This window comes from Colletotrichum paranaense (assembly GCF_030867605.1).
Source record: "Colletotrichum paranaense strain IMI 384185 chromosome Unknown Scaffold_8.1, whole genome shotgun sequence".
NCBI lineage: Eukaryota > Fungi > Ascomycota > Sordariomycetes > Glomerellales > Glomerellaceae > Colletotrichum > Colletotrichum paranaense.
Window position 1 is genome coordinate 2,710,035 of NW_026848966.1, and position 26,110 is coordinate 2,736,144.

General features: G+C 51.7%; 10 protein-coding genes across 10 annotated transcripts; 5 read left to right on the forward strand and 5 right to left on the reverse strand.

The window, feature by feature from the left end:
* Positions 1-324: 324 nt before the first annotated feature.
* Positions 325-718, forward strand: CPAR01_10715 (uncharacterized protein; the record flags this gene model as incomplete). Its single annotated transcript, XM_060494975.1, has 2 exons — positions 325-490; positions 549-718. The coding sequence occupies 2 exons, from the start codon at positions 325-327 to the stop codon at positions 716-718; spliced, it is 336 nt and encodes a 111-aa protein (XP_060347157.1).
* An 806-nt stretch (positions 719-1,524) lies between these two features.
* CPAR01_10716 (uncharacterized protein) lies at positions 1,525-3,258 on the forward strand (the record flags this gene model as incomplete). Its single annotated transcript, XM_060494976.1, has 1 exon — positions 1,525-3,258. The coding sequence occupies one exon, from the start codon at positions 1,525-1,527 to the stop codon at positions 3,256-3,258; it is 1,734 nt and encodes a 577-aa protein (XP_060347158.1).
* A 562-nt stretch (positions 3,259-3,820) lies between these two features.
* On the forward strand, positions 3,821-6,479 carry CPAR01_10717 (uncharacterized protein; the record flags this gene model as incomplete). Its single annotated transcript, XM_060494977.1, has 7 exons — positions 3,821-4,113; positions 4,170-4,621; positions 4,688-4,829; positions 5,059-5,131; positions 5,260-5,553; positions 5,659-6,042; positions 6,099-6,479. 7 exons carry the CDS (start codon positions 3,821-3,823, stop codon positions 6,477-6,479), a joined length of 2,019 nt encoding a protein of 672 aa, XP_060347159.1.
* A 1,902-nt stretch (positions 6,480-8,381) lies between these two features.
* Positions 8,382-9,436, forward strand: CPAR01_10718 (uncharacterized protein; the record flags this gene model as incomplete). The annotated part of the gene is made up of 2 exons (XM_060494978.1): positions 8,382-8,605; positions 8,761-9,436. 2 exons carry the CDS (start codon positions 8,382-8,384, stop codon positions 9,434-9,436), a joined length of 900 nt encoding a protein of 299 aa, XP_060347160.1.
* A 3,268-nt stretch (positions 9,437-12,704) lies between these two features.
* CPAR01_10719 (uncharacterized protein) lies at positions 12,705-12,932 on the reverse strand (the record flags this gene model as incomplete). The annotated part of the gene is made up of 1 exon (XM_060494979.1): positions 12,705-12,932. One exon carries the CDS (start codon positions 12,930-12,932, stop codon positions 12,705-12,707), a length of 228 nt encoding a protein of 75 aa, XP_060347161.1.
* A 2,898-nt stretch (positions 12,933-15,830) lies between these two features.
* Positions 15,831-16,053, reverse strand: CPAR01_10720 (uncharacterized protein; the record flags this gene model as incomplete). Its single annotated transcript, XM_060494980.1, has 2 exons — positions 15,831-15,872; positions 15,931-16,053. The coding sequence occupies 2 exons, from the start codon at positions 16,051-16,053 to the stop codon at positions 15,831-15,833; spliced, it is 165 nt and encodes a 54-aa protein (XP_060347162.1).
* Positions 16,054-17,572: 1,519 nt separating this feature from the next.
* CPAR01_10721 (uncharacterized protein) lies at positions 17,573-17,704 on the reverse strand (the record flags this gene model as incomplete). Its single annotated transcript, XM_060494981.1, has 1 exon — positions 17,573-17,704. The coding sequence occupies one exon, from the start codon at positions 17,702-17,704 to the stop codon at positions 17,573-17,575; it is 132 nt and encodes a 43-aa protein (XP_060347163.1).
* A 1,031-nt stretch (positions 17,705-18,735) lies between these two features.
* Positions 18,736-19,014, reverse strand: CPAR01_10722 (uncharacterized protein; the record flags this gene model as incomplete). Its single annotated transcript, XM_060494982.1, has 1 exon — positions 18,736-19,014. A coding segment is annotated over one exon (279 nt), but the record flags the coding sequence as incomplete, so codon positions are not given.
* A 1,896-nt stretch (positions 19,015-20,910) lies between these two features.
* Positions 20,911-21,633, reverse strand: CPAR01_10723 (uncharacterized protein; the record flags this gene model as incomplete). Its single annotated transcript, XM_060494983.1, has 1 exon — positions 20,911-21,633. The coding sequence occupies one exon, from the start codon at positions 21,631-21,633 to the stop codon at positions 20,911-20,913; it is 723 nt and encodes a 240-aa protein (XP_060347165.1).
* A 1,723-nt stretch (positions 21,634-23,356) lies between these two features.
* On the forward strand, positions 23,357-24,987 carry CPAR01_10724 (uncharacterized protein; the record flags this gene model as incomplete). The annotated part of the gene is made up of 2 exons (XM_060494984.1): positions 23,357-23,597; positions 23,678-24,987. The coding sequence occupies 2 exons, from the start codon at positions 23,357-23,359 to the stop codon at positions 24,985-24,987; spliced, it is 1,551 nt and encodes a 516-aa protein (XP_060347166.1).
* Positions 24,988-26,110: the final 1,123 nt, after the last annotated feature.

The following is a 26,110-nucleotide window of genomic DNA, read 5'->3' on the forward strand; positions in this document are numbered from 1 at the left end:
GGTAGGACAGGCAAGATGATGGTGCCCGCCTGCTGGATGCAGCTAAGTTAGGTGGTAAGGTACTCGTTCTGTTGCCTCTGGTCTAAGCCACTATCGTCTCCCGATGGTCTCCCCTCACCTCCCCGCCCTGGTGACGGTTCCCTGTCTCTCTTCCTCGTGCGACCTTAGTCGAACTACAAGTAGCCAAGCTATCCCATTCTTAATCCCACTTTGACCTGAATTTATCTCTCCAACTTGAACCGAGCCTCCAAGATCCACCGTCCTAATCCACGATTGAACACCACTACATCTATTCTACCAAGTCAAAACAACCCATCTTTCATCATGGACTTCGTCAAGAACCTTGCTGGAGGCAACAACAACAACAACAACGCGGCCTCTTCCGCTGACCAACCTGAGAAGAAGGAGTCCGGCGGCTTCATGGACAAGCTCAACGGCATGGCTGGCGGTGGCCGCGAGAGCGAGAAGCAGGAAGACGGTCTTGACAAGGGTGCGTAATTACCCTCCATATCTGTAACGCATGATCACAAGACTAACGCCACCCTTAGCTGTCGACTTCGTCCAAGAAAAGGTCCTCGGTCAAGGCCCTCAAGATAACGAGAGCGCCGCTGAGCAGGCCAAAGACGAGCAGATCAGTGATTTCATTCGCGGCCAGTACAAGAACACTACTGGCAAGGAATTCCCCATCGAGGACAAGGACAAAAAGTATGGCCTGTAAATCAATGGAGCCGTCAATCGGGCACCTCATAGAAGAGGAATGCTGCGTTGCGCCCGAGTTCACAAATAAGGCGACCTGAAAATGGCGGCTAGACAGCCTGAACTTGAGGAGTAGCGGTACTCAGCACAACGCATTTGGAAGAGGACCCTGGAATGGGACTCCGGGAATTGTACCTACCTAGTAATACTACGAACTCACGACGTCAACGATTACAATCTATGGGCTCTGTGTTGTGACACAATTCCCTTTTTTCGATTTCGATGCTCCAGATACTACTTGAAGAAAAAGCGAGACTTCGACCGGCTTGCCGTTGGCCTGCCTCGGATGAAGTTAGAATGCGATAGTAGATGAGGCGCAAGAGGTGCCTGCCTGCTGTGAAGCTTGTAGATTCGGGGAAGGATGACCACGGATACCTCGCCTACTCGGAACAAAGCTTTCAAACAAGCACTTGAAGACACTGTCTAACTAAGGTGGGGGCTACAATGCCAGGTACATATGTTCTTCGATGTTACCCTTTGTAGTGGCTCTGCTGTTCCTCGTGGAACAATGGCACCGTCCAAGTGTCACAAAGCCGGCCTTCCACCATCAATGCTCTGAGATGGGGCACCCCCGGTGCCTGACCACGAACATATGATGAGTCTCATCTTGCAAGAGATGCCTTAACAGAATTGTCGGTACTGTATTTCTACGTGGCCTCTGACCCGCCATGTCCAATCTGACAGTCCCTTCAGCGAAAACGAAGACGACGAAGTTCGCGATAGACCAACTTCAAGGCAGGTCCTTTCCGAAATTATCAGCATTTCAACATGTGCTTCACACAGAAGACTATCCACACAGTATGTGCCCATTCCACGGTAGAACTGATCGAGTGCAGAAAGTTTATCGAGAACAAGGACAAGACTGACCGCAATGCTTGCATTGCACCTCTCTGCCAGCACACCCAGGCCTTGGCCACCGTCCTCGGCTTCTGTCAAAACTGCGAGGCGTTCTATAGAGACAGTGACGTTTCCTCCGTCAGCTCTTCGGAACTGCTCGAAAATTACTGGCAGTTCAAGGCTGTAAAGAAATGGCACCACCCCGTCGAACCTGTCATGATCCCCTCCTCAGCCCTTACAGAAACGAGCATGGAGCTATCCTCATCATGTTTCACCTTTGTGCGAAATGAAAGGGAAGTCAGAAAAGATATGGTGATGGCTGCTTCCGTGCAGTCACTCGTCCATGCTCTTGGCGAGCCCATCACACACCCCTCTTGCGATCTGTGCCGAAGAAAACATCGTACAGATGTCTGTCGGATGGCAGTCGGTGGGCAGAGGGCGACCGTTAGTTGGGCCTCACGTCTCGCTAATGCCGAGGACATCTTCAAGACGTACGAATTCTCGCATCAGTTGAGCCATACTAGCAATGCGGAAGACGTGAACCGAGGTGATTATGGAAACGAGTCGGCCTTGTCTTCTGAAACGGTTCAGGCACCACGGCCAGTCGCTTTTATCTCACCAGCGCTTCCTGTTCAGAGCCCTCCTTTGCGTCGCCTGAACATCCACGAGCGCCGCGAGATTGAATTCCAGGAACGGCAAAAACTGTTTGCAGAGCTCGCAGCCAACCATGAGAAGGATATCCAAAGGCTCAGGGAACAAGCAGAGCTTGAGATGAGAGCAGAAGAGGAGTTCCGAAAAGCCATAGCAGCCTCTAGTGATGCTACTGGTGTCACCGCTTCTTCTAGCTCGGTAACCTCGGATCACTTACCTCGTTCACCGTCTTCTTCGGCAGACATCGCGAGTGCCTTTCCCAGCTTTAGTGGTGTTCATTGCCCGTTGATTGACAATGACGAACACGGCAAAGATCCCGATTTGCTACGCACTCTTGACTACGATGAACCTGCTTATAAAGCTCTGACAGGCGGTACCCATGAGATACAGGATGTACTGGAATTACGCCAAGCTGCGGTAGTGAAGCCGGAGAGGAGCGTAACTTTGCACTCATGCTATGGCGAGATAGGTGATATTGAAGAAGAAAACTCGGGCGATCCGGCAAACTGCCATCCTACAGAGGAACGAAGCGACACAATTGATGACCATATTGATCTCTACCTCAAGTATTTTACTGGTGACGACGACTCAGTCAGCAACGTGAGATTGCCAAACATTCCCCCTCTTTCTCCCTTCACAATTGCCGGCCTTAATGCACCAATCGAGAAAGTAGTACAACGTTCTAAACCTCGCCCTAGCCCCGTCATGCTGATGAAAGTGACTGAGTTTTCGCAGCCAAACCACTTCTCTGAGAGCAACGGCCCCGGAAAGGAGAACGGCAAGGGTGAGAACATCGACGGCCCCAGTCATCCGGAATCGTTGACCTCAGTCCCACTCTCAGGACCGGAGATCCGTCAGAGAGCGCCGCCGCGCCGGCCACGTGGACCCATGTATTGCACAGAGCACGCCGGTGAAAGAGACCCAAAGTGTCATGGATGTCAGGCCGGTTGCTGGGTTGAGATTGGCTTGCCGCCCGGCGAACGCGTTAAGGAAGTAGAGCCAAAGCTGATTTAAAATAAAGGGAGCACGACGGAGTACGGACGCAGGTGGGTTGTCGACATTAATGTAAGTGCGCATGCAGATAGCTAAGAAAAACGTTTCAATGAAGCATCCGAAAAATTTCAGTGCTTTTGTGAAGTGGCTCGAACTAGGATGAATCTCGCGATGTGCTTTCACTTGTGTTTCGGCTGATGCGGCATGAGGCACTGCATGCCTGTGGACCATGTACGCACCCGAGCACGCCGGAAAGGCGACCAGATCTCGCTACCCGACTATGACTGCTTTCTGGATGAGAATTGTATCCATTGCTTTCAAAGTTCGCAGAGCCAAAGGTATTGCCGTCGTTCTATCACAAGTTGCTGCTGAGTCACGACTTAGGGTTTACGACGTCAGAGCAAGAGCGGGGACTAAATCTAAAGCCCGAGAGGACTTACAAACTTATTCTTCTTTTGTTCCGACAACTTTACTAATCCTACGGTCTTGCAACACTATTGAGATCCTCCAGTCACATGAATTCAATATAAAGTACGCCCGAAGGTTATGATAACAATGGACGCACTTGGACAAGATCATCGAGATGAACTCAGGGATCGTTCACACAAAGGGACGCGTGCAAATCAACACAAGAACAGCAACGCGCCAGTTGCAGATAGCACTAGCCAGCACCGCACTGCTTGCTTTACGTGCCGCGCAGCTAGACAGAAGTGCGACCGGCAGACTCCTTGGTGAGCTCTCTCTACACACCCAAGCCCATGAGCGAAGTGATCCAAGACTAACGTCGCTTGCAGCTCACGATGCGCCATTCAGGGGAACACTTGCCGCTACCCGCTCAAATCCAATCGAGGTAGGAAGGAAGGAAGCACAAAGTGAGTGAGACTGTTAGGTAGCCATTCAATGGTCTCATGAAGAGGCTGACGGAGAAACAGCAAGCCAGACACCGTTCAAAAGCTGTTGGACCGCATCAACGAGAGTCCTGTTCGGGACCAAGTGATCGCAGCTATAATCAACTCATCTCGAGCTCAGACACATCCTGAATCGTCAGCCCTAGACTCTTTCTCAAGTTTAAGAGACAATGTGCCAACTCATTTGGACGCGCCAGGGACAGAAGAAAATGCTGTTCCTGCTCTTATCGAGCAAAGTGAAGAGTCAGAATGTGATGGGCCGCTGGACTTGACTCGTTCCCCGTGTCCGTGTTCAAAGCTGAAAAGGGAGATTTTCGTTGTGTCTCCCCTTCATATCATGGCAGCTGCTTTTACGAAGAAAGATACAAGTTTTGCAAACCAGAATGTCGAAACAGCCGTGCCACATCTGCCACTCGACGCAGGTGGGCGACGAGGCAACGAGAGCTCGATAAACCAACGGCTGATAGAGTACTTCAGTAAGCCGACATCGGCTCGAACGTTTGTTCTTACAGTCTGTCGTATACTGACTCATTATTGCCTAGCACCTCGTCTGACGCATGATACGGATTGGCAAGTCCTGGCTTCTCAGTCGATCAACAGCACACTGAAGTTGGAGACCACCGCTTGCGACCCTGTAACTGCGCGTCTGGCGGATCAAAACGATGTCTCATTGTACTTTCACCTGTGCGTATGACAGAACCCGTCTTGATGATATACTTACCGAGAAGCCTCACTTCTAGGTTCTTCCAGACGCGCAATCCGCATATAGGGCTTCTAGACCCAGATCTACATACCCCCAAATACGTCCGTCACGCATCCTTTACCCTCTTTTCCGTCATTTGCGCTCTGGGATGTGCTATTTCGACACGTCCACGGGATAGAATTCTGTACCCAACTCTACTCTCCCTGGCAGAAGCGAATCTCGCGTGGTCTATCGCGGTGCCAGTGAGATCACTAGAGACGATTCAAGCAATCCTAGCAATGAAGTATTGGGCACCAACGTACCAGAGACAGGGGGATGATTCCCATTGGCTTCATATTAGTCATGTGAGATCACAAAGAACGAATCCCAAGGAGAACATCATGTGCTGACTTCATCACTCTTATTCCGCAGGCTGTACAACTTGCCAAAGAACTCGGAATCAACAAGCCCTCCACTATTGTTGAGCTTGTCAAAGCTTTGGCCCCCGACGACACTGTTGAGATGAGAGAGCGATTCTCACGCAATCTTGAAAGAACCTGGCTATACGTGTTCATAGCTGACAAGAGCTTCGGTATCGTCATGGGCCGCTCCCCGATTGTGGCTTGGAAAGAGCTCCCGCCTTGTCCATGTCAGTGGTGGCGAAAGTCGATGACAACATCTCTTGATCGTATGATTAGTGGTATCATTGAGATTAGGGTTCAGTTGGTGAGTAGAGATATTTCTTGCTATTGCTATCTCTCCTATCTCTCTCTTTCATCCAGTGTCTGTGTCAACACACCATGTCACAAGGCTGATAGTTGAGTCGAACAGCTGGAGTCCTTAAAGCAGTTGGAGCGTATTAAGAAGACCACTGCGTCTATCTCGAATTGGCATGCAAAGAACTATGATGTTCTTGATCGAACGTGCAAAATCAGGTGCTACGAAAATGACGCGTCGTCTACACCGACGTTGCCTATCCTAGCTTTCTACATGAGACACAGTCTCATGATTCTCAACGCGCAGGCTGCAAGGGAGTTAAAGAGACTCGGGGGGACAATAGCCTCGACTATTACCTCGGTCGATAGCAAGGCGTTTGAAACCGCACATCAACTTCTAGATCTGGTTTTACATGATCAAACGGTCATCGACATTGGATTGGGGTGGCACAACAACCAGTTTGTAATGGTTGCCCACGCCATGACTGAGATTGCCCAAGTAAGTGGTATAATACCATTGTACACTATCCTTGTAGCACCGACTTATACCTCTAGGCTTTGAGTCGAGGAAGTCTATCTTCTATAGATCACGGAGCGGCGGCATCCCAGATCCGGGCCATCTCTACATGGCTTGAAGAGAAAGCGCAGGCGCTTCCAGCTACATCTATAGCCAGTCTCTACTCCGGTTTCTCTCGAATACTGGTTTCCGAGCTAGATGGAGAGACCAGCAACGACACGCAGAGAAGGCAAAATCACACTTCTTACGAGACTCCAGACAGTTTCATGACCGACTGGTCACGGGCTGTTGACGTCACCTCTCTGAACCCAATGGATTGGCTTGATATGAGTTTTCTAGGCAACGAAGACTCGTTTGTTGGCCTCGAGAATGTGGACTTCAACGACCTCGACGATGATGGTGCTCTCCGGTTCCCATGAGTCTTTCACCTGGAAGAAGTTCGGAGAAGGTGAGCTCAGCCATCGACGCCGAAGGCTTGGGCCGGTTGTGGATCCTGGCACCCACAAATTTCAAATCTCTAGAAACCGTAGCTGTTTCTCGAGGCTCTCGACGAGGATAGCAGTGAGGGCCAGCCGTGATCACCATCACCATCGATGGCATCCGTTGGACTCTTCGAATATTAGCAGTCTCACAACCTGGATCTACCACATACGACCATACCCATTGGAAAACTCGGGATCCCGTCCGCTCTCCCATAGATAAGCCAATGAGGGCCGTATTAGTAGTTGGGTCGGTGACGACCAGCGAATACCTGGTGTTGTATGTTTTTGCATTTCTTTTTAGGTAAATGAATCGTCGTGGCCTTGTCGTGGAGGTGGTGATGCGATGTGAAATTTAGGGAATTGGTAACCCTTGCCTAGAAAATTAATCAACTTTTTTTTTATCCGCTAAGCATATAATTAAAGGGGACCGTAAGTACCTTATCTTACTTAGAGAAAAGTATAAAAAGGTCTCGGAACATTTTGCTAATACTAGGATTACTATAACTAATGTCTCTATTGCCACTACTGCTTCCCCTTCTGCCGTTGTCATTCTTGGTCCGATCTCCTTGATGTATGCTTCGTCGAATACTCTAGGCTCTTGGCACAAATACAAACACCAGCAGACGATATTTGGCAATATAAACACGCACTGTATTTGGCTATCTTGTCTGCGACATCATGGTCAACCTCGAGCTTTTCGCCGACGCTATGCATGATAAGTGGAAAGAGTATCCGCAAAGTGCGGGAACTCAAGAACATCATCACGGGAGGCCCTGTGAAGAGGTTTGACCATGAATGAAACTGGGATCTGGAACCACCGCGAGCCAGGCCGGTACAGCGGCAGCCTCAGACACGGCCACCCAGAGTGTGCTAGAAGACCAACCTTCATGGTCTCGAGATGAGAAAAGTCAAATCGGATTGATAGCTCGATGGCTCACCTTACATAGCCACCTCGCATGCAGCGTCCAGATCGAAAGTCTCTTACCTATTCCAACCACACAAGCACTATCAGAACAAACCTGACATGTTTACGGATATTCCACATATCTGGCCTTTCATTCCACGATAGTCGTATACGCCCATGCAGGAAGATTTATCTTCTCACATCGATATCTTCGTCGCCGAAATAACCCAAATCTTGGTCTCCCACACCATGTCTTCTTCACCAGTCGACAAGAAGCAATTGGATATAAGATGGGATAACCTGCCCAGAGAAATTCGACTTCTTATCTTACAAAAAGTGATGCAGGATGATTGCCCACTAGCTCCCCTGGCCACGGTGTCTCAAGAATGGCAAACAGGCATCGAGCGACACAACTTTGGTCGAATCCGATTCACACCGTCACGCCTTGCCAATTTTCTTGCCATGGTCCAAAGAAACCGAACTCTCGTCTGCTACATCTGGTTCTGCTTGGAACTCGACGAGTACGACTGCACCACGTGCGCCCTTTCGCCTGGAAGAACGATTTCAGATGAGTTTGAAGAGGCATTTGCGATCAGTGGCACAGATAAATGTCCCATCACCGCGTCATTCCAAAACCTTTTTCTCGATTCTCAGCAAATGGGAACCTCACGGCGATTTGACACTCGATATTAGTATATACAGTATCAGTATGATCATCTGATATATCCGAAGGAGTATCGGGGGAAAACGACTCAGAACATTGGTTCCCATATCTGACCTTTTCCCCCGATACTCCTTCGGATATACCAGATGATCATACTGTCGAGAAGGCGATGGCAAATCGAGACTAGCACGACCCTGATCATGGCTGGTTACATGGCTCTCGACACCTCGTCTCACCTCCATGGGGCCTTAGGAAACTGTTCCATCTGATTATGGAGCAGGGTCCGTTCGACAGTGACGATGAAGAGCTCGAGTGGTGGGACAAGCTCCCATTAGTTCTAGCCGTGACCAGTCTACTTCTCCGACAACAGAGCCGCTGGAGGTGGAAACCAGAGTCACTGGCACACATGTTTTCCCGGCTTCCCAGAGTCCAGGAAGTCCACTACGAACCGTGGTCGGGACTGGGAAAATCCGACGCAGAATTCAACAGACAAATGTGAGTTATTACTGCACAACTCTCCCTGGTGAGATCTTAACGTTATCGCTCTCTTTGATTTGCGAAGTTCAGTGACCATGTATTGATAATTATCAATTTCCCCGTGATTTAGATTACCAAATTCTTTTAGACTCTATCCGACGTTCCAACCATAGCCTCAAACGACTCGTCATCTTCGAGAACTTCAACCAACAGTACCCAGCCAATATGCGAAGACGCGAATTCCTCGGGGGAGAAGATGTCGGAACACACGCCCTTCGCAAGCCTATCCGAGATATCGGTCAGATAATCGCGCTCACCAGCCTCCGCCTCGAACATCCTGCAGCATCCTACATCGCAGACGCCAGCCACTTCTTCGAGATCCGTCTCGACTGGGCGTGGCCGAACCTGAAATCGCTTGCTCTCACTGCAAAAGCACTCACGCCTCATGAAGACTCAAACGAGATTGAAGCCCTACTACTGGCAGCGGCGGCAGCAGCTAATAATATGCCCCAGTTAGAAACACTGGAGATTTGGAACGGGCGAAAGGGGTTGGCAGGGCTACTCAGGTATCAAGCTTTCCGTCCCAAGCGGGAAGCTGTTCATCTTTGGAGAGGCACGTGGAAGTTGGCCATGGACTCATCCGTAATCCACGCCTGGGACACTGTAACGCATCAGTATGATATTTTGAGACTCAGGGTATCTGAGGAGAAGCTGAATGAAGCTGATATCAAGTCTCACGGGGATGCAATCCATCACTTGAGGCTTTCGAGCCGGGTCATTCGGCCTGTCTCGTTGCAGCAGATCCAAATAGAACAGAAAGACTTGGAAGGCGTAGCTACAGTTGAGTAGGAGCAGAAATATGAGTTACGAAAAAAATACTTGGCACTCGAGTAATGGGAGGCAGCGGAACTTAAGTTGAGGAGAAGAAAGCTAGGTTGAATGTCAAACGAAACGGCTTATGCGCAGCAGCGTGCGAACTGCATCATTTAGATTTCAGACAGGAAGAGAATTAAGAGTGATACTATGACATTGAGGTTCTTCTAGCCCACACTGCCCTATGAATCCCCAGCACCATTAACATTTCGAACGCGCGAGGCCGCTGTCATCCCGTCGTCATCCAGACCAACAAGTGTCTACCATGACCTCGAATCAGTACACCCTAATTACTAAGTCAACTATCCAAAGTCTTCAGTGCAGTCTCCCCATCTCATAAACATATTAAATCCTCAAAAGCGACAACCAAAGGCAAGAGCGATTTTCAGGACTGCGACTTGGCCCAATGATCAAATAGACTCAAGCCACGAGAAGATATCTCCATCGAGCATAAGAGACCGAACCGGAAATGATAGACAACTTCGAACAAGTATGTATTCGAGTTATTCCATCTCCTCGGATGACATGAAGTGTAGCAGCCCCATGGCGACATCGATGATACTGAAATACTTATCTACTTTACTCCGCGACTCATCCACAGATCGTTCCATGGGACCAGGAACTTCTCTGGGCATATTCAATACTTCAATACAAGCGAGATTGCCTGAGCATCGATGAGCCGCGCTGCGCGCAAGGATCACAGAGACTCACCAACTTGTCTCATTCCAACATCATCCGATTTGCAAGCCAACTACTCTCATTTGCCATAATTCGACTCTGTCTCTGCAAACTTCAAGGTACAGGAGAGACACAACCGCCTGGTTCATAATGCTATCTGTATCGGCTACAAAAACCAAATTCATGCTTCACCGTGCAATTCCAAAAAAATCGCAAAACCTCAAGAGAGTACTCGAACCCTCGCAATCGCCAAGGCTGGAGATCTACCCCAGATCAGCGATAGTCATGTGATACAGGTATTCGTACCACAGTACTCAATTTCGATCTACAGTTGTGCTGTAAAGATTTGGATTAGGGTTTGGGCAACCACACATGTGATGCGACTTCACCTTCGGCGAAAACGCATCATGATCTACGTGAGATCCCGATTCACGCTCACGGCCCATGGACTCCGACTCGTCACCGCCTCGAAACCTTGCGAGATCGACTTCTGAACAATTCGATGAAAGCTCGAGGGGGGAGTCTCCGCCTCTAAGAGTGGACCGACGGGAACGCTCCCAGGCTGTAGGAGCTTCTTGACGTCATGCCCCGATACTAAGTCTTGACATATCGTGGAATGTTTCGCAAGTGATGCTAGGCAAGGTTTACGTGGCGACATTTACCAGTACCGAAACTCGTTAATTGATGAAAGGGTCACATTCTGAAAATCAACATGTGAGCCGCGCGGTGTCAGAGCTGCCAAAAGGGCTCGAGCCAAGCCCGACAAGTCAGATCTGTGGGCGGGAACGAGCGTTGTAAGGTTGTAGACAAGTAGATCGCCGTTGCCATGCTCCTGTTCCACTCGTGCGAGGAGATACTAGACCCGACCACTCCGACTACAAACTAGGCAGAAACCCTGAGGGAAAAAGAGGCAGAAACACTTGTTAATCTGTTTTGATGCTTGCTTTTTGCCACCGGGCAATCCGCATCTACAGTTTTCGTGGTCTGCGATTGATCGAGTGAGGGAATACCCGAGCCTGGAAAGAGATCAGCAAAGCTCGGGGATCGTTACCCCTGAGGCTCCATAACATTCAATCGTTGTCGTGCTGTTCCTCTTTTGAGGAGAAGGGAGGGGGGATCATCTTGGAGTCTCCGGACTGCCCAAAGCACATGACTCCCTCTGGCCCACAACACGAGCAGCATGAACTTAGGCCCCTTCCCAGGCTGCAGTATCTGTAAATCGCGACCCATTCAGGAGATGCGAATTTTAGCGAGTGAAAGAGATCAAGATAACAACACCGTATACGAAAGATTCTTGACGCCTCGCGTATGTTCGCTGAGATGGGCCTAGAGTTTAGATCACCTCGCGTTGATAGAGGGTTGAACGTTACGCGGTAAAGCGGCACATTGCAACCCTTCAAGGCTGTAAATAGAGTTGTGGAAGGTACTGAACACCCGATAGTCTCGGAGGAAAGCGCGATTCCTCGCATACGATCTCAGCTGGTCCCTTGTCCTTGGCGGGACTGTTCCTTGGGAGCTGAATGACAGTTTCCCAGCGTTTCATCGACCTGCTTTAGGAAGAAGGCGTCTCCTTCGGAAATGAAGCTCTCATGCCCGTGTGTCTGTCAACCACCAAGGTTGCGTCAATGCGGCCCAAGAATCAAGACGGGCGGCCTCTGCCACGGCAGGAACCTCAACGCGATGGCAGAGGCCGTCGAAACCTAGAGACGTCGCGGAAGCTGTGCGGAACCCGTAGCGCGGCGTCGTAGGCATGAGCGTTCTGTATTCGCCCTTGAGAAGAGTCTGCGGGGAATGGCCCTTGCCGCAGATCTCGGAGAACAAGACGATCAAGTGGGCTGTGTGTTGCGATGGAGTCGTCGATATTGACCTCGCCACGTTGTCAAGTCGTGATAGCGTCGACTGGTCCCGACGCGGTGATGAAACCTCTGCAGACAACGGGCCCTAAATCTGCGCGTTCCTGAAATAGGGCATCTGTTCGCGCCTTAGCTTGAAGGAAACTCGGTTTCTGGGACCATGATGGGATGGCAGAGGCCATGTTCCGTGGACCGTGAGTCTAGAGCATAGACAGTCCGTCTGAGCTCCATTGCGCTCGGTGACCGGGACTCGATGGGTAGCTCAGCCTCGGAAATGGAAACCCGCACCGTCTAGACGAAAAACAGAAAATTCCCCGCCGCGAGTTGAAGACAAGAACTTGGATGTACGGATTGATAGGAGCGCATAGCTGGAGGCGTCTTCCACCAAGCCATTGTCCAAGCCATTGTCTTTTCTGTGCCGTCGTTGAAATGGGGAAAACACAGTTATCAAGTAACCGGCGGCCGATATGGCGTCCTTCTACGAGCAGCCAGCGTTGTGCCTGCCACGCCTGTGTGCTGTGGTTGCGGGTGTGGTTGTCGTTGTCGTTGGATACAAGTGTAATTAGCGCGTATCCAACGTATGTTCTTGAGAACCCAACCAGTGGCGTCAAGTGGGCTTCCAAGCCTACCAGACAGGCAAAGACCATGGTTGGTCAATGTGCGGGAAGAGGTCATGTTTGAAAGGCGCTGGCGGGTTGTGTGACTCGTAGAGTTCATGAGGCGTCGCGAGGTGTCCGAATCGAGCGAAGCCGAGCCGGGTTCGGGCGTGTTGCTTGCATGCCGGTGTGCCCATCCCCGTTCGGAGTTGGCGGCCACGCCCTCGGGATTAGCTGCAGGGCCAATTTCCTCAAACGGGCATACACGGGCCGCATAGTGAGCAGAGGGGCGTTGGTCTTGCTCGTAGCCTCGTGTTTGAGCAGCCCGTCCCGTTGTTGAAACATACGCACTGGCATTAACTCTGGACTAAGCCTTTTCAAGGCCTGCGTTTTCCCGAAGAAGTCATCAGAGGAGCCAAGCCTGCGGGTTGGAGAATTGACTTCGATTGCGTTGCCGCTGCGGAAGCTGGTACTGTGTATGCTAGATACCAACCAAAGAGGAAGCATGCTGGCTGGTGCTAATATGGCAGTCCACCGTTCTTTTTCCTTTGAAAATAAGAAGATATCAGGCCAACCTGATGACAGAAGACGATGGTGTTAGTCTTTCTGTGGTGAGGAGAAATCCGTATCGTAGTAGTATGCAAGTAGTTCATCGTAAGTGGGTGAGTGCGTCCGAGACCGCCAGGTAGTGATGAGAGTCATCGACAGTGACGGAGCAGAAAAACGCACGAGGATAGCACGGAGGATGGGACAACTTGAGAGACACTCGGTCGGCTTCTTATCGGGCTCAGAACAGCGTGGATGGATGGAAACAAGCGGGTACTGTCACGGCGAAGTGATGCATATTGCCGGACGCTGTACGGAGTACGTGGTGGCCTATCCGTATGTACTATCACAGTCAATTAGATACACTGGAGAGAGACACGAACCACGGAAGCCAGGGCCCAACAGAGGCATTCCGGGTCTCTGGCGCCATCAAGCAAGCAGACTGCTAGATGAGTCGGTTATGGGTTCCATCAGATCATCGACCAGCGCAGACAATCAAGGTCAGACGTTGCAGAAGCCGGCTCCGACGCAGCAGTCAAGGTCTCGGCAAGGGAGGATCGTCAAAAGATCATTTGATGTGCTGACAGCGGTTGGACGGATCTCAGAGGCACGAGCTTGTCGAGGCACCAACAGCTGCGGCTAAACCGTTTGTGAGCGCCGCCAGCCCACAGGCTCATCAAACATGGCCTCTCTGATTGAGTGCTCTCAGACCCTCAAAGTCTGCGCGTCGGCCCCATCCCCTTTTTGTTTATTTTTTCTCTCTCATTTTGTGCACCGCCGAGCCCGCCGCGGTCAGAATTTGGCCCCTCTCGATTCGGATCCTCCAGGTTCGTCTTGGATTGTTGGTGGCCTCGAGTCTTGGGCCGTGCCCTCTTTTGTTATTTCCATGCGTATTTTCTCGGTTTAACTTCCAAAGGGGAAAAGGGGTGTTTGTCATTGGCGCTAATCATCATGGTCAAATGTAGCGATTTGGAGACTTTTGTGCCCAGACATAAGCTGTCCCCAAGGTGGTTGGGCTTCTCAAGCCAGCGTGCCGTACAAGACGCGCCGGGCCTTGCGGGAGCTGAGCCAGTCTCGCCGAAGGGCCGTTGCTGGCGGCTCCAGTCTGTCGAAGAAGGCGGCCCGGCGGATAGAGCCCGAATAGGGGTTGGTGGAGTATCTCGACTTTCGCGTTCATACAAGTAATGAGTAATCAGTGAACGACCCGGTGATAGGGTTCGCATCCAGCAAGGCGCGAGGAGGAGGGTGGACGACGATGGCGTCTGTGGGGGATTTTCATGGCGTCCCGCAATATCAGCAGTATGAAGCGCCCACGGACGATGTTGGCAAGCTGTCTTCGTACTCGTAAGGTACAGAGTAGTGCACAGAGTGTTCGTACTTTGCAGGGTCCCCATCCATCCGTAGAGTTGCAAACAAGCTTGTGTGGCTTTTTCGGACCCCTAACATGCTGAGAGCCCGAGACACCTTACTTTCGCGATGGACCGATTTGGAGAGTTTGATATTTGTCCCTTGAGCGCTGGAACTGGTGCGTTTGTCCCGTCGGAGAAGAGCAGACATTCCAATATTGCCCACTCGGCAGCGGGACCCTGGTGCTCGGCTTCATTCGTAAGGGCCCCCATGCTCTTTTGCGAGCGAGTGCTGGGATGACAATGAATCGGCCTGGTTGGTTCGTCAGGCAAAGGGCTTCACAGAGGTGTCCGCACCGTGGACGGAGCTTTGCCGGGCATTGGAACTTGGCGCCGTTTTGCGTTGTGCACCTCTGCGGGTTTGACATGATGTATGTAGTATGATGTATCTGTATGCCAGGGCAAAATTCGGATGAAATCAGCCCAGTCATCTGGTTTTCATGCGTCACCCGATGAATAGTATGTCTATTGCGAGTTTGGCAAGAAGAAAACGAACAAACGTCCCAAAGGGGAAATGCATTTGAAACATGCCGGGATCAATGGTGAGGAGTGAAGACGAGAAGCCGAAAGGACAAGGGGGTTCGAGATGTGCTGCAGGAGGTTGAGCGGTTCGTCTGAAGAGGCGAGGTCAACCGGGGGCTTGTAGGCAGTAGTGCTCCCGTGTGGATGGAAATATTATCAGGGAAGAAGCGCAGCGACGTGGAGGCGAATCGCACCTGCATCGAGACGCGTACCCAAGGTACAAAGTACATGCTCCGTCTTTCACAGGTTCCATACACATAGGTACCTCCCGAAGTATCCCTACGCCGTATTGCTCTTGGTGGCCATCTGTGGCTGGACATGGATTGGACGGCAACGGCACAGGCGCAGTGGAGGGCGGAGGCAGGCATAACGGGGCGGCGCTTCGGATCCGACCAGCTGGGCGAGCGCCCGCCCACAAGACCCGGTCAGTAGGCTGTAGCGTACCTACCTAAGGTAAGGAGAGAAAAAGCAGGGGACCTTCCATTCACCTTCCGCCAATAGCCCACACCTTACCGTCTTCGCTCCTGCTTCTCCCATCCTTGACCAACCACGCCTACCTCACCTGAAGGCAGGCAAGGTGCGAATAAGGTCCATCGACATAACCCGTCGCCGAGCCTCGCGATGCCGACAGCTAAGGTAATCGCAGTTTGCCCGGACCACACCTTACCTGAACATACTTTCTACTTTGTATTCGTAGTCGTACTCGCCTTGCGAGTCACTAGGTACGGTACCTTTCCTGTGTCACTTCTCTCAATAGGTACGAACACCTTCAGCGAGTAAAGAGGAGCCCTCCTATCTGCCCGTGGTACGGCTGGCTCAGGCACCATCAGCATTCCCCTTGCCACTCTTAAAAATTGTCAGCAACGAACCAAACAAGCGACATCAGATAGCGCAAACGTTGTTGGTCGAGCCTCGCACTTGGGCAAGCCCCAATATGCCCCATCAGGGCCATACGGGGCCGCGGGCGAGAAATGTCCCAATGTTTGCACCATGGTGTTGCCACTGGCTGTCTGTGCATCGCGTCACTCGACATCTCCCCAAGGCCCAAGGGGGTACGAGGTTGCGAACTATGGAGCGCGGACTGCGGACCCTGATCATTCATGTGAGACTCGAGTCATCTGCCACTTTGGCGACAGGACTCAATACGTGCGTACGCAGGACACACGATGTGCCTGCATATCCTATCCACTTTGCATGGCATCGTCTCAACATAGTATTCTAAAAAGATACACTGGTAACTGCAGTGCGTGAAAAGGGAAGAGCCCAATCCAATTGGAACATGACAGCGACGGTAGAGAGAAAGGCCAGTAGAGGCAGTCTCGACCCTCAGAGTAGCAAGCAAAATGCCTAGTCTGGTATCCAGAAAATAGTGGAAGAGAGGAACCGACAAAAGGGCACAGAGATCCATGGATCCATACAGAGGGGTCCGTAACGGGGCCCTCAGTCCTTAGGCGGCTTTCCGAGGGACCAACTGCAAGGTGCGGATACAAGCGCGGGCGGATCGCGCAGCGAACGCGCTCAGCAGACTTGAGCGATTCCATTGCAAGCCTGGTTGCCGTGAGATGGCAGGACATGACACATGAGGGCGGCGCGGTGTGGGGCACCAACGCTTTCGATAGAGAACCAGAGTCTGAAAGTGTGAATGTCTGAATGTGTCCATCTGTGTGTACGTGCGTGACCTAAAGAGGAATGGATTTTCCCAGAGTTCGGCTGATAGCATTGATGGTTCGATGTCAAAGTCGACGCTCGTTGCCGTCATCACGAACTTGCTGTACAAAGTGAATGTATGCGCAGCCCAAGACGTGTGGTTGGTGCCAGATATGTTGATGCTAATTCGAGAGATGTTGGCTTCGTGGGCGTGTTGGGGGAGATTGCGCGCGCCATTGAACCAAGAGTCCAGCATGGCTTGCTTGGTCGACTGGGTGGTTGTTTCCTCGCGTTCGGCCCTCTTCTTCTTCGTGTCTTCTATTCTCGATTGTGTATTCCACACCACGTAGGCCGTGCCTAGCCCAGGTTTCCGGATCTAGTTGGATGCTCCAAGTAGAGTAGTGGGTTGAGGGTATACGTAAGGTATGGTTGACGGGAGTTGAAGGTCCAAAAAAAGACGAGACGAGCCGATGAGAAGAGCCGGTTCCTGGCAACGAATTGAATGGTACCGTCCCGTCCGCGTCCACTTCCCATCCAACGTCGACAATCACATTCACATTTCACACCCAGTGTCCACTACTCCGTGCCTTAGTCTCTTTTGGACCATGACCAAGGTCCTCCCCACGCCCGCGTCTCTGCCAACTTCCAAGCGCGACGTGATAATGTGAGACGCGCCGCTAGCTCCGATCGGGAGCTGATGTGCCGCTGGGAGATTCATGTAAGAAGCACGATGAGGCAGACGTCGGCGAAGCTGCTGTGAGCTAGCAACGGCGACGCAGGTCCCTCAGTAGAAAAGGGACGTCGAGGTGGTAATGTAGCAGAAGGGGTTGGCGCAACTTGCAAGGCGTGGTACGACGAGAGACATTATCCTCTATTGAGGCAAAAGATAGTCGGCCAGTGCGTATCGTATTGGATCTTGTGTCCCGTATCAGCAAGAGTCGGTGACCACTGGCCAAAAGAAAGGAAACATGTATCCTTCGCAAGGTACAAATACATTGTTGGCGACTCTTGCGCTCTGTACCCGTACTTTGTATGCGTAATCTGTACCTTAGCTTGGGCAAGTCTCAAATGGACGACGGGCTGACGTATTCGTGGTTGCACACAGCAGTGTTGAAACGTCTCTGAGGGAAGCTGTCGCCGTAGATGGCCCCGCCGCAGAGGTTATGGCAAGTTGCATGTGAGGGACCCGTGAGCCTCTGATGTACTGTGTATTCGTATGTATTCGTAGGTTTGTGTCATGTCTTGCTCTTTGGAGGTTGGAGGCTTTTGGCTCTTTGGGTCAATAATCATGGTGAACAACTCTCCGTCCAATCAAACTCACCATCCAATCAGACCCAAGTTTGTGGCTAATTGTTTCCCCTCATCCTTCCCATCCTTATCCCGTCATGTTATTAAAGCTGGCTCAAATCGGCAATGGGCCCCTGACACTGACCCCTGTCGCTTCTTGTGCCTCCCCTTGCACATCATCTCATGGTCTCCGAAGCTCACTGGGTGATCCCTGCCATGCATTTGGGCGGGACTGCGGGTGCCTGAGCAAAGGGCGACGGCGGAGAGAAGAAGGGTCACTGGGCGTCTTTTGCACTGTACAGACAGTAAGTGCCAGGTCGTTGTGAGGCGACTCAGAGCGAGAAGAAGCTCTTTCAAGCATGGCCGCTTGGCTCCTTGGCCCCAAAACCACGAACAAATGCACCCGTTCCTCCATGGAGAGGAAGAAGAGGCCCCTATTCATCGCGAACAGACGCAGGAGTCTGGGGCCAGGAACAACCTCTAGGCACGCAGCCTGCCATCCCATCCATTCCCATGCCATTGAGCACACTGGCTGCATAGGTAGACAGGCACCTGGCACTTCAGTACAGGTATTGGTGCAGTGCTGTGAAATGTGCTGCAGTAGCTGCTGCTGCCAGCACCTCCGCGGCCCACGGGATTGCCTGCTTCTCTCTCTCTCTGCTCTTGTTTCGAAACGCTGGGCCGCCCCGTGGCGTATCGGTGAGCAGTCCTGAATTTGTTTCAGGTGATAACCTGGCCAATCATGGCAAGGCAATCGTCAACGTCCGAGTAGGCTCTGGTGAAATCTCTTGATCTGGCCAGTTTATTCGCGGCTGTCTGTGAAGCATCGGACAGGCCAGACACTCGCAGTGTGGCATATACACACACAGTCGTTCCTCTGGCCCCCGCGCTGCTGGGCCTGATGCTGCGCCATCATCGTTCAGCTGTGCAGCATCGGCACTGGCGCAGCGGTCCTGAGTAGTGTCGATGAAGAAGCCAGGGTCGACACGGCGGGTGGAGGAGAAGTATTGGAAGAAACTGGACTAAAAGAGAAGGGGCAGAAAAGGTACCCCAAACAATACTTCGTAGACAACATCCGTATCCGTCGGTCAGAAAGAATAAGGAAAAAAAAAAAGGAGTAGGGGAGGGGCTGGTAATTTGCCGTTGGGAAGGAGCCCGTTACCCGACGATGCAGCGTTCATTGCGCCACCATGGACAACCTAAATTCATTGCGGATGAGATGGAAGAAAAGCATCGGCCGACGTAAACGTGGGAGAGCAAAGGAAAATGGCGGCAGAATTGTGACCCTATACCCTATTGGCCTCTGGCGCGGAGTGCACGATGCCTCCATCATGTCCCTTTGGCATTAGCCTCGATGGAAAAGCGGGGAGAGGGGGGTGTCGAGACATCAAGACTCAAGACGGGTACAGAGTATGAGTACCTACCTACCTCACTTTACCTAACGCTTCTTACCTTATGTAAGCCCGTTTCCCAGCTTTCACAAGTCATTCGATGCTGCTGAGGTGCCATTGCCAACCACCGACACCGCGAATGCAAAAAGGCGGCTGCGCGGGAGTTGCAACTTTGCAGCTTGCCATCATTACCCCTTGCTCAACCCTTGCCTTCCATACGCTGCCCGTTTTTTCTTCTTCCATTGCACCTCTCGCTTGTCTCTCGCTTGCTTCCTAGCGCGTGCCTCTAGCGGTTGGAGGCTGGAGCAGTTTGACGGGATATTTGCGCGTACGGAGCAAGGTAAAAGACGTCGTAAGGTGCGGACGTCGGCAAGCCATACGTACCTTGCCGATTTATTGACAGCGGGCAGCAGAATTAGACCTTGATCCGCTGCTTGCATTCATTGATTGCTTCACTTTGAGAGCCAGTAAGAAGTGTGCCCAATGGCAGTCACAATCTGTTGCATGTTGCTGTTGAATCAATCAGCTGAGAAACGGTAACCCCGCGCAGTCACGACTCACGTTTGTGACTTGAATTGTCATCGTGTGATGAATTCCAACTTGAAGGCAATTGAATATCTTGGGACCGAACCTTCCTCAAGTTGATTGACATGCCAAACTAAGGTGCCTTAGCTTGAGGTAAGATGATAAGGTAGGTACGGAGACCTAGGTAAGGTACCTTGGGGAACCTTACCTAAGCACGTGCTAAGGTGACTTGGACCCAAGGTTCCAAGGTGAGATTGGCTCGAGCTTTGACGTGCCGACTTGATTAATTTTTTATGATCATCTTATCCCCCCATTTCTCCGTACCCCCGTTCCTTTCTCTGACCTTGTCGGTCATGATCCCGGTCGCGTCTCTTGGGCCTAGGTAGATCCCTCGGCTCACTTTCCCATTGTCCATTGTTTCTCTTCTTCGTCGCCTTTTCTTTCGCTCCCGTTCCCGTCCCTATTCCTTGCATTCCATTCCCTCTGGCTCCCACGGCCCAACTCTTCGTAGGTCCCGTCCCATTGCATCACATCATCACTCACATCCCCTGCTCAGCTCCCTCCACCCCGTTCACATCTTTTCTCCTTCTTCCTCATTGGCTTTAGTGCTGTTTGCTGCACCTCTCGCCCCCATAAACACAGCGGACTGATGGATAAAGCATCCAGGTGCCCAACAGCCTCCTACTACAAGTATGGCCCGGATGTGCTTGGATTCTACACGGATACTGCGAAGAGGATGAGATGAATCTAGTCCCCTGATCCCAGCGAGGCTGAACTGTCTCTTTAACCCTTCGGACCATTCTTGGTTTCTGATGTTCGTCCCTACTATTCCCGTCTGGTCTCTCGATTGATCCTCTCTGGACAAACACACGTTCGTCCAGTGATAAGCCAACAGCCTGCCGCTTTTTCGCTCACACCCCTGCCCCTCCCCTCCACTCCAAGACAAGACAAAAAAAAAATCAACTAGCCTAAGAATGGGCTGAACCGGGCGTGTTCAGATTAAGTGAGAGAATCCATCGTCTCAATGGCCGCATCAAACGCGCGACACTCACTGTCTATTTCATGGCGATGGTGTAGAGTTTGAGCCGAGCGCGCCGTTGGTGGACAAGATGTTGGCCTGCAGTCGGTAAACGATGACGCGCTGAGAGGTTCGTTCAATGGCGGGATCGACCCTGCTCCATGCTCAGGTCCTCTGACCACAGTACAATTCAGTTGCGAACTTGCGAGATGTAAGGTACTTCGTACCCCCCTAGTTCCCCCCCTTGTTTCTACGCCCCCCTCTACTTTCAAGACCTGCACAGACGGAGCATCACAGCACTTTACCTGCTTCAACGCCTTACGGGCCTTGCGTTCCAAAGCCAGCCCGTCGTCCAGAAGAAGTGAAACATACCCGTTGGAGCTGCCAGCGGGCACAGCCAGCGGGAATTGTGCTCTACGAACGGACTGGTCAGGCCGGAACACACTTCTCATATGGGGGCGGCGTCTCTGTACCATTTTTGTCACGGAGTATCTCGGAGAAAGGTGCCCTCTGCACAGCAACGGCCCCCGTGCCTTGTGAAGATGCGAAAGAGGGACGCGCACTGGGGACAGGAAATCAACAGGGGATAGGAAAATCTCTGTTCTTTTCTCTGCGTCTTCCACACAGTGTTGCTTGCTGTCATCATCTGTGTGCCGCATGGGCTTTCTGGGGCTCAAACATCGGACGGGATTGACAAGTGCCATTAGGGGGCATCCGATTCCAAGCAGTACTGCAACAGTAACTTCAAAGTTCAGACTGCCTTTCCACCGTGTGGTGTGTCTGCCTGCATATGCAGAGAGCGGCTTCGTACTTCACAGACACTGGAAGCGCACACGCAAAATGCACGCACACAACCCGGCTCGAAAACATGGCACGTAGCCGCTCCACCTCACTCGGCGAATCTTTCTCTTGCAGTCTCCTGTCCTACCGATACCCTCATCTTTGGTGTTTTAGAGCCCGTATACAGATTTTGGGACCGCCCAATCACCAATCTGACTAGTTAACCACCATCGAATAAGATAAGGTAGATGGATGGATGAGCCAGATCCCGTTCCAATCGTCAGACGAGTCCTGGAACATTACATAAGATACACTCAGCTTGGGAGAAGTATTCGTAAGGTGAGGTAAGGTACCTATCCTCAGAGGAAGCAGGGGAGGCGTCGTGAGGTACGGAGTAGACACTTAGTGACTGTACATACGCAGTACAGAGAGAACAGGGCAGCAAGAGAAGAACAAGAAGCACACCAGAATCAATACGCAACGTACGAGCAGGGATCATTCCGACTGCTGTATGAACGAAGTACTCCGTACTTTACCTTACCTTACTCTCTGCGCAGTACACAAAGTACATACAGTACCTTACCCTCCTTACCTTCCCTCCTACCTTAGGTACCTTACTCAAACTCCCGCGACCCTAGCACCTGCTCTTTTTATTTTATTTTTATTTTATTTTTCCAATTCGTTTCCCTCCCTCTGTTTCCATCTCATCGCTCCTCCTTCACCCCCTTCCCTTCCCTTCCTTCCCCTCCCCTCCCGCTTTTCCTCGCGCCTCGTTCCTAGCAGCAACCTTGTTGCTCACTCTCCGCACGCCTCACACTTATCCAATCCCACGCCTCCTCCTTCTTCTTGTTCGTTCGTTTTCTTCTCCTCCAAGGTACCCGGCCCCTTAGCTCTTCCCTCTCGCTCCATCTCTCCGCGCTAGGTCCCTGACTAACTCGCCCAAGCTTCCGTGCTGGGCTTTGGCTCTGATTCTTGCTCTTGTTCCTGCTCTTGCTCCTCTCTGGCGCTGGCTCTGTGTGCTAGTGTGGACTCTCTGGGATCTCAAAGCACACGCCTCCCCTCCTTCCTGGCTCCTCCGCCTCCTCTCGCTTCCCACCAAAGCGTCCGAACTCCAACACCAACTTCTTTTCCCGTCCGGAATCTGATCTTAACCTCGCACCTCCCGCACCTACCTCTCACCTCACCTCAATTCACCTTTCCGACCTCATCACACGCCAACCACAACACCCTTTAATCCACACCCACACTCGTTTCCTAGTATTATATCTCCGAGAGACACCTCACCAACTTTCGACCAACCTCTTTCTCTCGGTCTTGGTTTTTTTATATTCATTTTGCTTCTCACAGCATTACCCCAGGCTTGCCCTGCACCTCATCTGATTAGCTTCCGCCTCTCGCTCTTACCTCTACGCCAATCAACCATTCACTACGCCGCAATTCCTCTACCATAACCTACCATAAGAGTGGTAACTACCGACGTCGATATAAACCCTTCGTATACGTTCGTCTTTGCCTTCGCGACGAATCGACTCGAAAAAAGAAGGCTTGCTCCGTCGAACTAAAGCACTCAACGCCCGACCCGAGAACGCCGGCGAAGCTCCCAATCCGACCAAATCGAGCGAGGGTGGAGAGCGGAAAGTCGTCGAGATGGATCACCCCATGCAGGATGCCGCAGCCGACGTGCTGGCGGATGCTAGACGAACTCTAGAAGCTCTGAAGAGCTCTGGTGTTTCCCGTGAAGCATTGTTGCAGATGTGGGAGGCTGGCGACAAGGCGGCACAGCAACAGCAGCAACAACTTCAGCTTCAGCTTCAACACCAACAGCAGCAGCACCACCAACAACAACATGTACCGCAGGATGTCGCAATGGAGGATGCTTCCACGCGAGGTTTGTTCCACTCCCCCCCGAATAATCTTCCCTCTGTGGGAAACAGGACACCCCTGCTAACTTCCCTCTTGTTCGTTCAGCGATATGCCACGGCCAAATAGGTCATAGACCACGCATCTCCGTATCATCAACAAGCTCAGGCTCTTCTGGCCATGCGAGTATATGGTCTATGGGCTCCGCTGCCTCCAATGCCACCGTCGCGACACATTACTCCCAAGCTTCGCAGTCCCCTTCCACTCAGCAATGCGCGCCTCAAGCAGCCCCTGGAGGCGTGCCCCAGGTAGCAAGCGCTCAGACGGGATGGGGTCCAGGGCGCTTCAACTTTTACTGGTGCACCTCATGCGAAACGAGATTCAAGCGCAAGTACGACTGGAAGCGTCATGAGGAGGAGTTCCATGAGCGTTGGAAGAAGTATCCTTGCCCTGAGCCTGGCTGCAACAGGAGCTTCTGGGGAGCCAACACATTTAACCAGCACCACAAGGCTTCGCATGGCTGCAAGTCTTGCCCGCACTCTGAAAAGGTTGTCAAGTACTTGAAGAGGAGAAAGTACTGGGCTTGTGGCTTCTGTTCGGCCCTGCACCCTTCGAGGGAACGTCACGTCGAACACGTCGCCAGACACTTCGAGTCAGGAAAGACAAAGTCGGATTGGATGCACTCAAGAGTCATCTATGGTCTCCTGCATCAGCCTCTGATCCACGAGGCTTGGAAAGATGTGCTGATGTCCAAGGCCAATGAGTTCCAGGGCCGTCAGCCAAACTTCAGCTGGAATCCTACACAGACTGGTCGAGCGCAGGGTTTCATGGAGAATGAGAGCCCAGGCCAACTCCAAGATCTGCTCGAATTCTTCTCTGGATCCAGCTCCGAGGCCGAGTCTATCGTCTTGATTGCCTACAAGCTGGCGGATCTCGTTTACCTACCCGTTCCGGCCTCGCCGCCAATGCAGTATTCTCAATGCTACGCACCTCCTGCTGCTCTTCCCCAACAATACCCCCCTCAGCCTCTCCTTCCTCCTCCATCGATACCCTCCCAGACTCTTCCGACTCAGTCCTCTCAACCCCCAGTATTAGCATCACAGGATTCATCACCCTCACCGTACATGGAACATATGAGGGCCCAGTCAATGATGCCGCAGCCTTTGTTCCACACCCAACAGCCGCGCGCGCACACGGAACCTCTTCGCCGTGCATCACTGGACAGAGAGCTTCCGCCGCCACCACAAGAAAACCAGCCGATGAACTTCCAATTTATGCCTGAAAATATGGTCACATTTGAAGACTGGGAGAGTTTCTCCAGCACAGTCGTCGACGAAAATGCACCACAACCCACGCCAATGACAACAGATTGGCCGCTGGTGCCTGTACAATATTACAATGCCCCTGTAGGGCCATGAACACTTTCATTTTGTCTTGCGAAACAGATAAAAGTCATTTTCCTTTGTAACATGTCACATGTATTGCAGCTAGCGATGCCCGCTGGCGAAACAATATAGTATATAATGGTAATCACCTTGTGGGGGACCAGACTCGAAAAACTTCGAATCAACATTTCTTTAGGCCACGGATTCGGGCGAAAACGGAACAGACCAGGTATCGGATGGGAACACCAATTGGCAAAGGGATGGCCAAAAAGAGGAGGGAGGCGTCGCTCACGAAAGAGGTGTTCCATTATGGCTGATGGCGAATGTCAAAATGCGATGGATAGAATCAAATCAAGCTCATTGCATTGCAACCTTGGCATCCACCTCCCTTCATTTCCGTGCCCTTCCCCCATCGACTCTTGACTGATGAGGAGTAGCACGCTGCACTAAGAGACAAGCAGCACCCTGCATGTTCGTACAGTAACAAATATGAACAAGGTCTCCGACTTCTGACTATCCATTCACCAATGCTGGTTCAGGCGAGTTGCAAACTTATCACCTCGCAGCAGCAGTATCTGGGGCGGGTTCCCGCTCATTGCGTATCACACCTCAACATCAGATCATGCAGAACCTTTGCTCCGTACTTGGCACTGATGATGGCTAGTTGGCATCGGTTGGAAGCAAACATTCGTTTCGCCATCGCTTTTCGCTGTCATATGAGAGTCGACCTTATCAACTCTAGCCCGGTGGGAAGCTGCAGCGCACGTCAAACTATTTGGAACCCGTACTACCTGACAGAAGTCGTTTGTCGTTGGTACAGAACGCCGGGTCAAATCGTCCGGTTAGAAAAACCAAGCGACCCATGGCGCCTCTTCGGGAAGCGGCATGAGGTTGGAAATTAGAGTGTGAGCGCTCATGTCCATGGATGGATTACTTTGTGGTTGCTACTTAAAGGTCATTGCTTGGACGAGCGTTGTTCCTGGACGGCAGTCTTGACATTTACAGATTCTTCAACTAAACTTTGGCGGTTTACCAGCTTCTCCAACCAAGACTATCGCTCATTCTTATGAGCCATTCCCTAGCTTTCTCCAGGCAAGCAATGCTTGCCAATCCGTAGCTACCTTGACAACCACCTTTGCGATCCGCGAGCGCACTC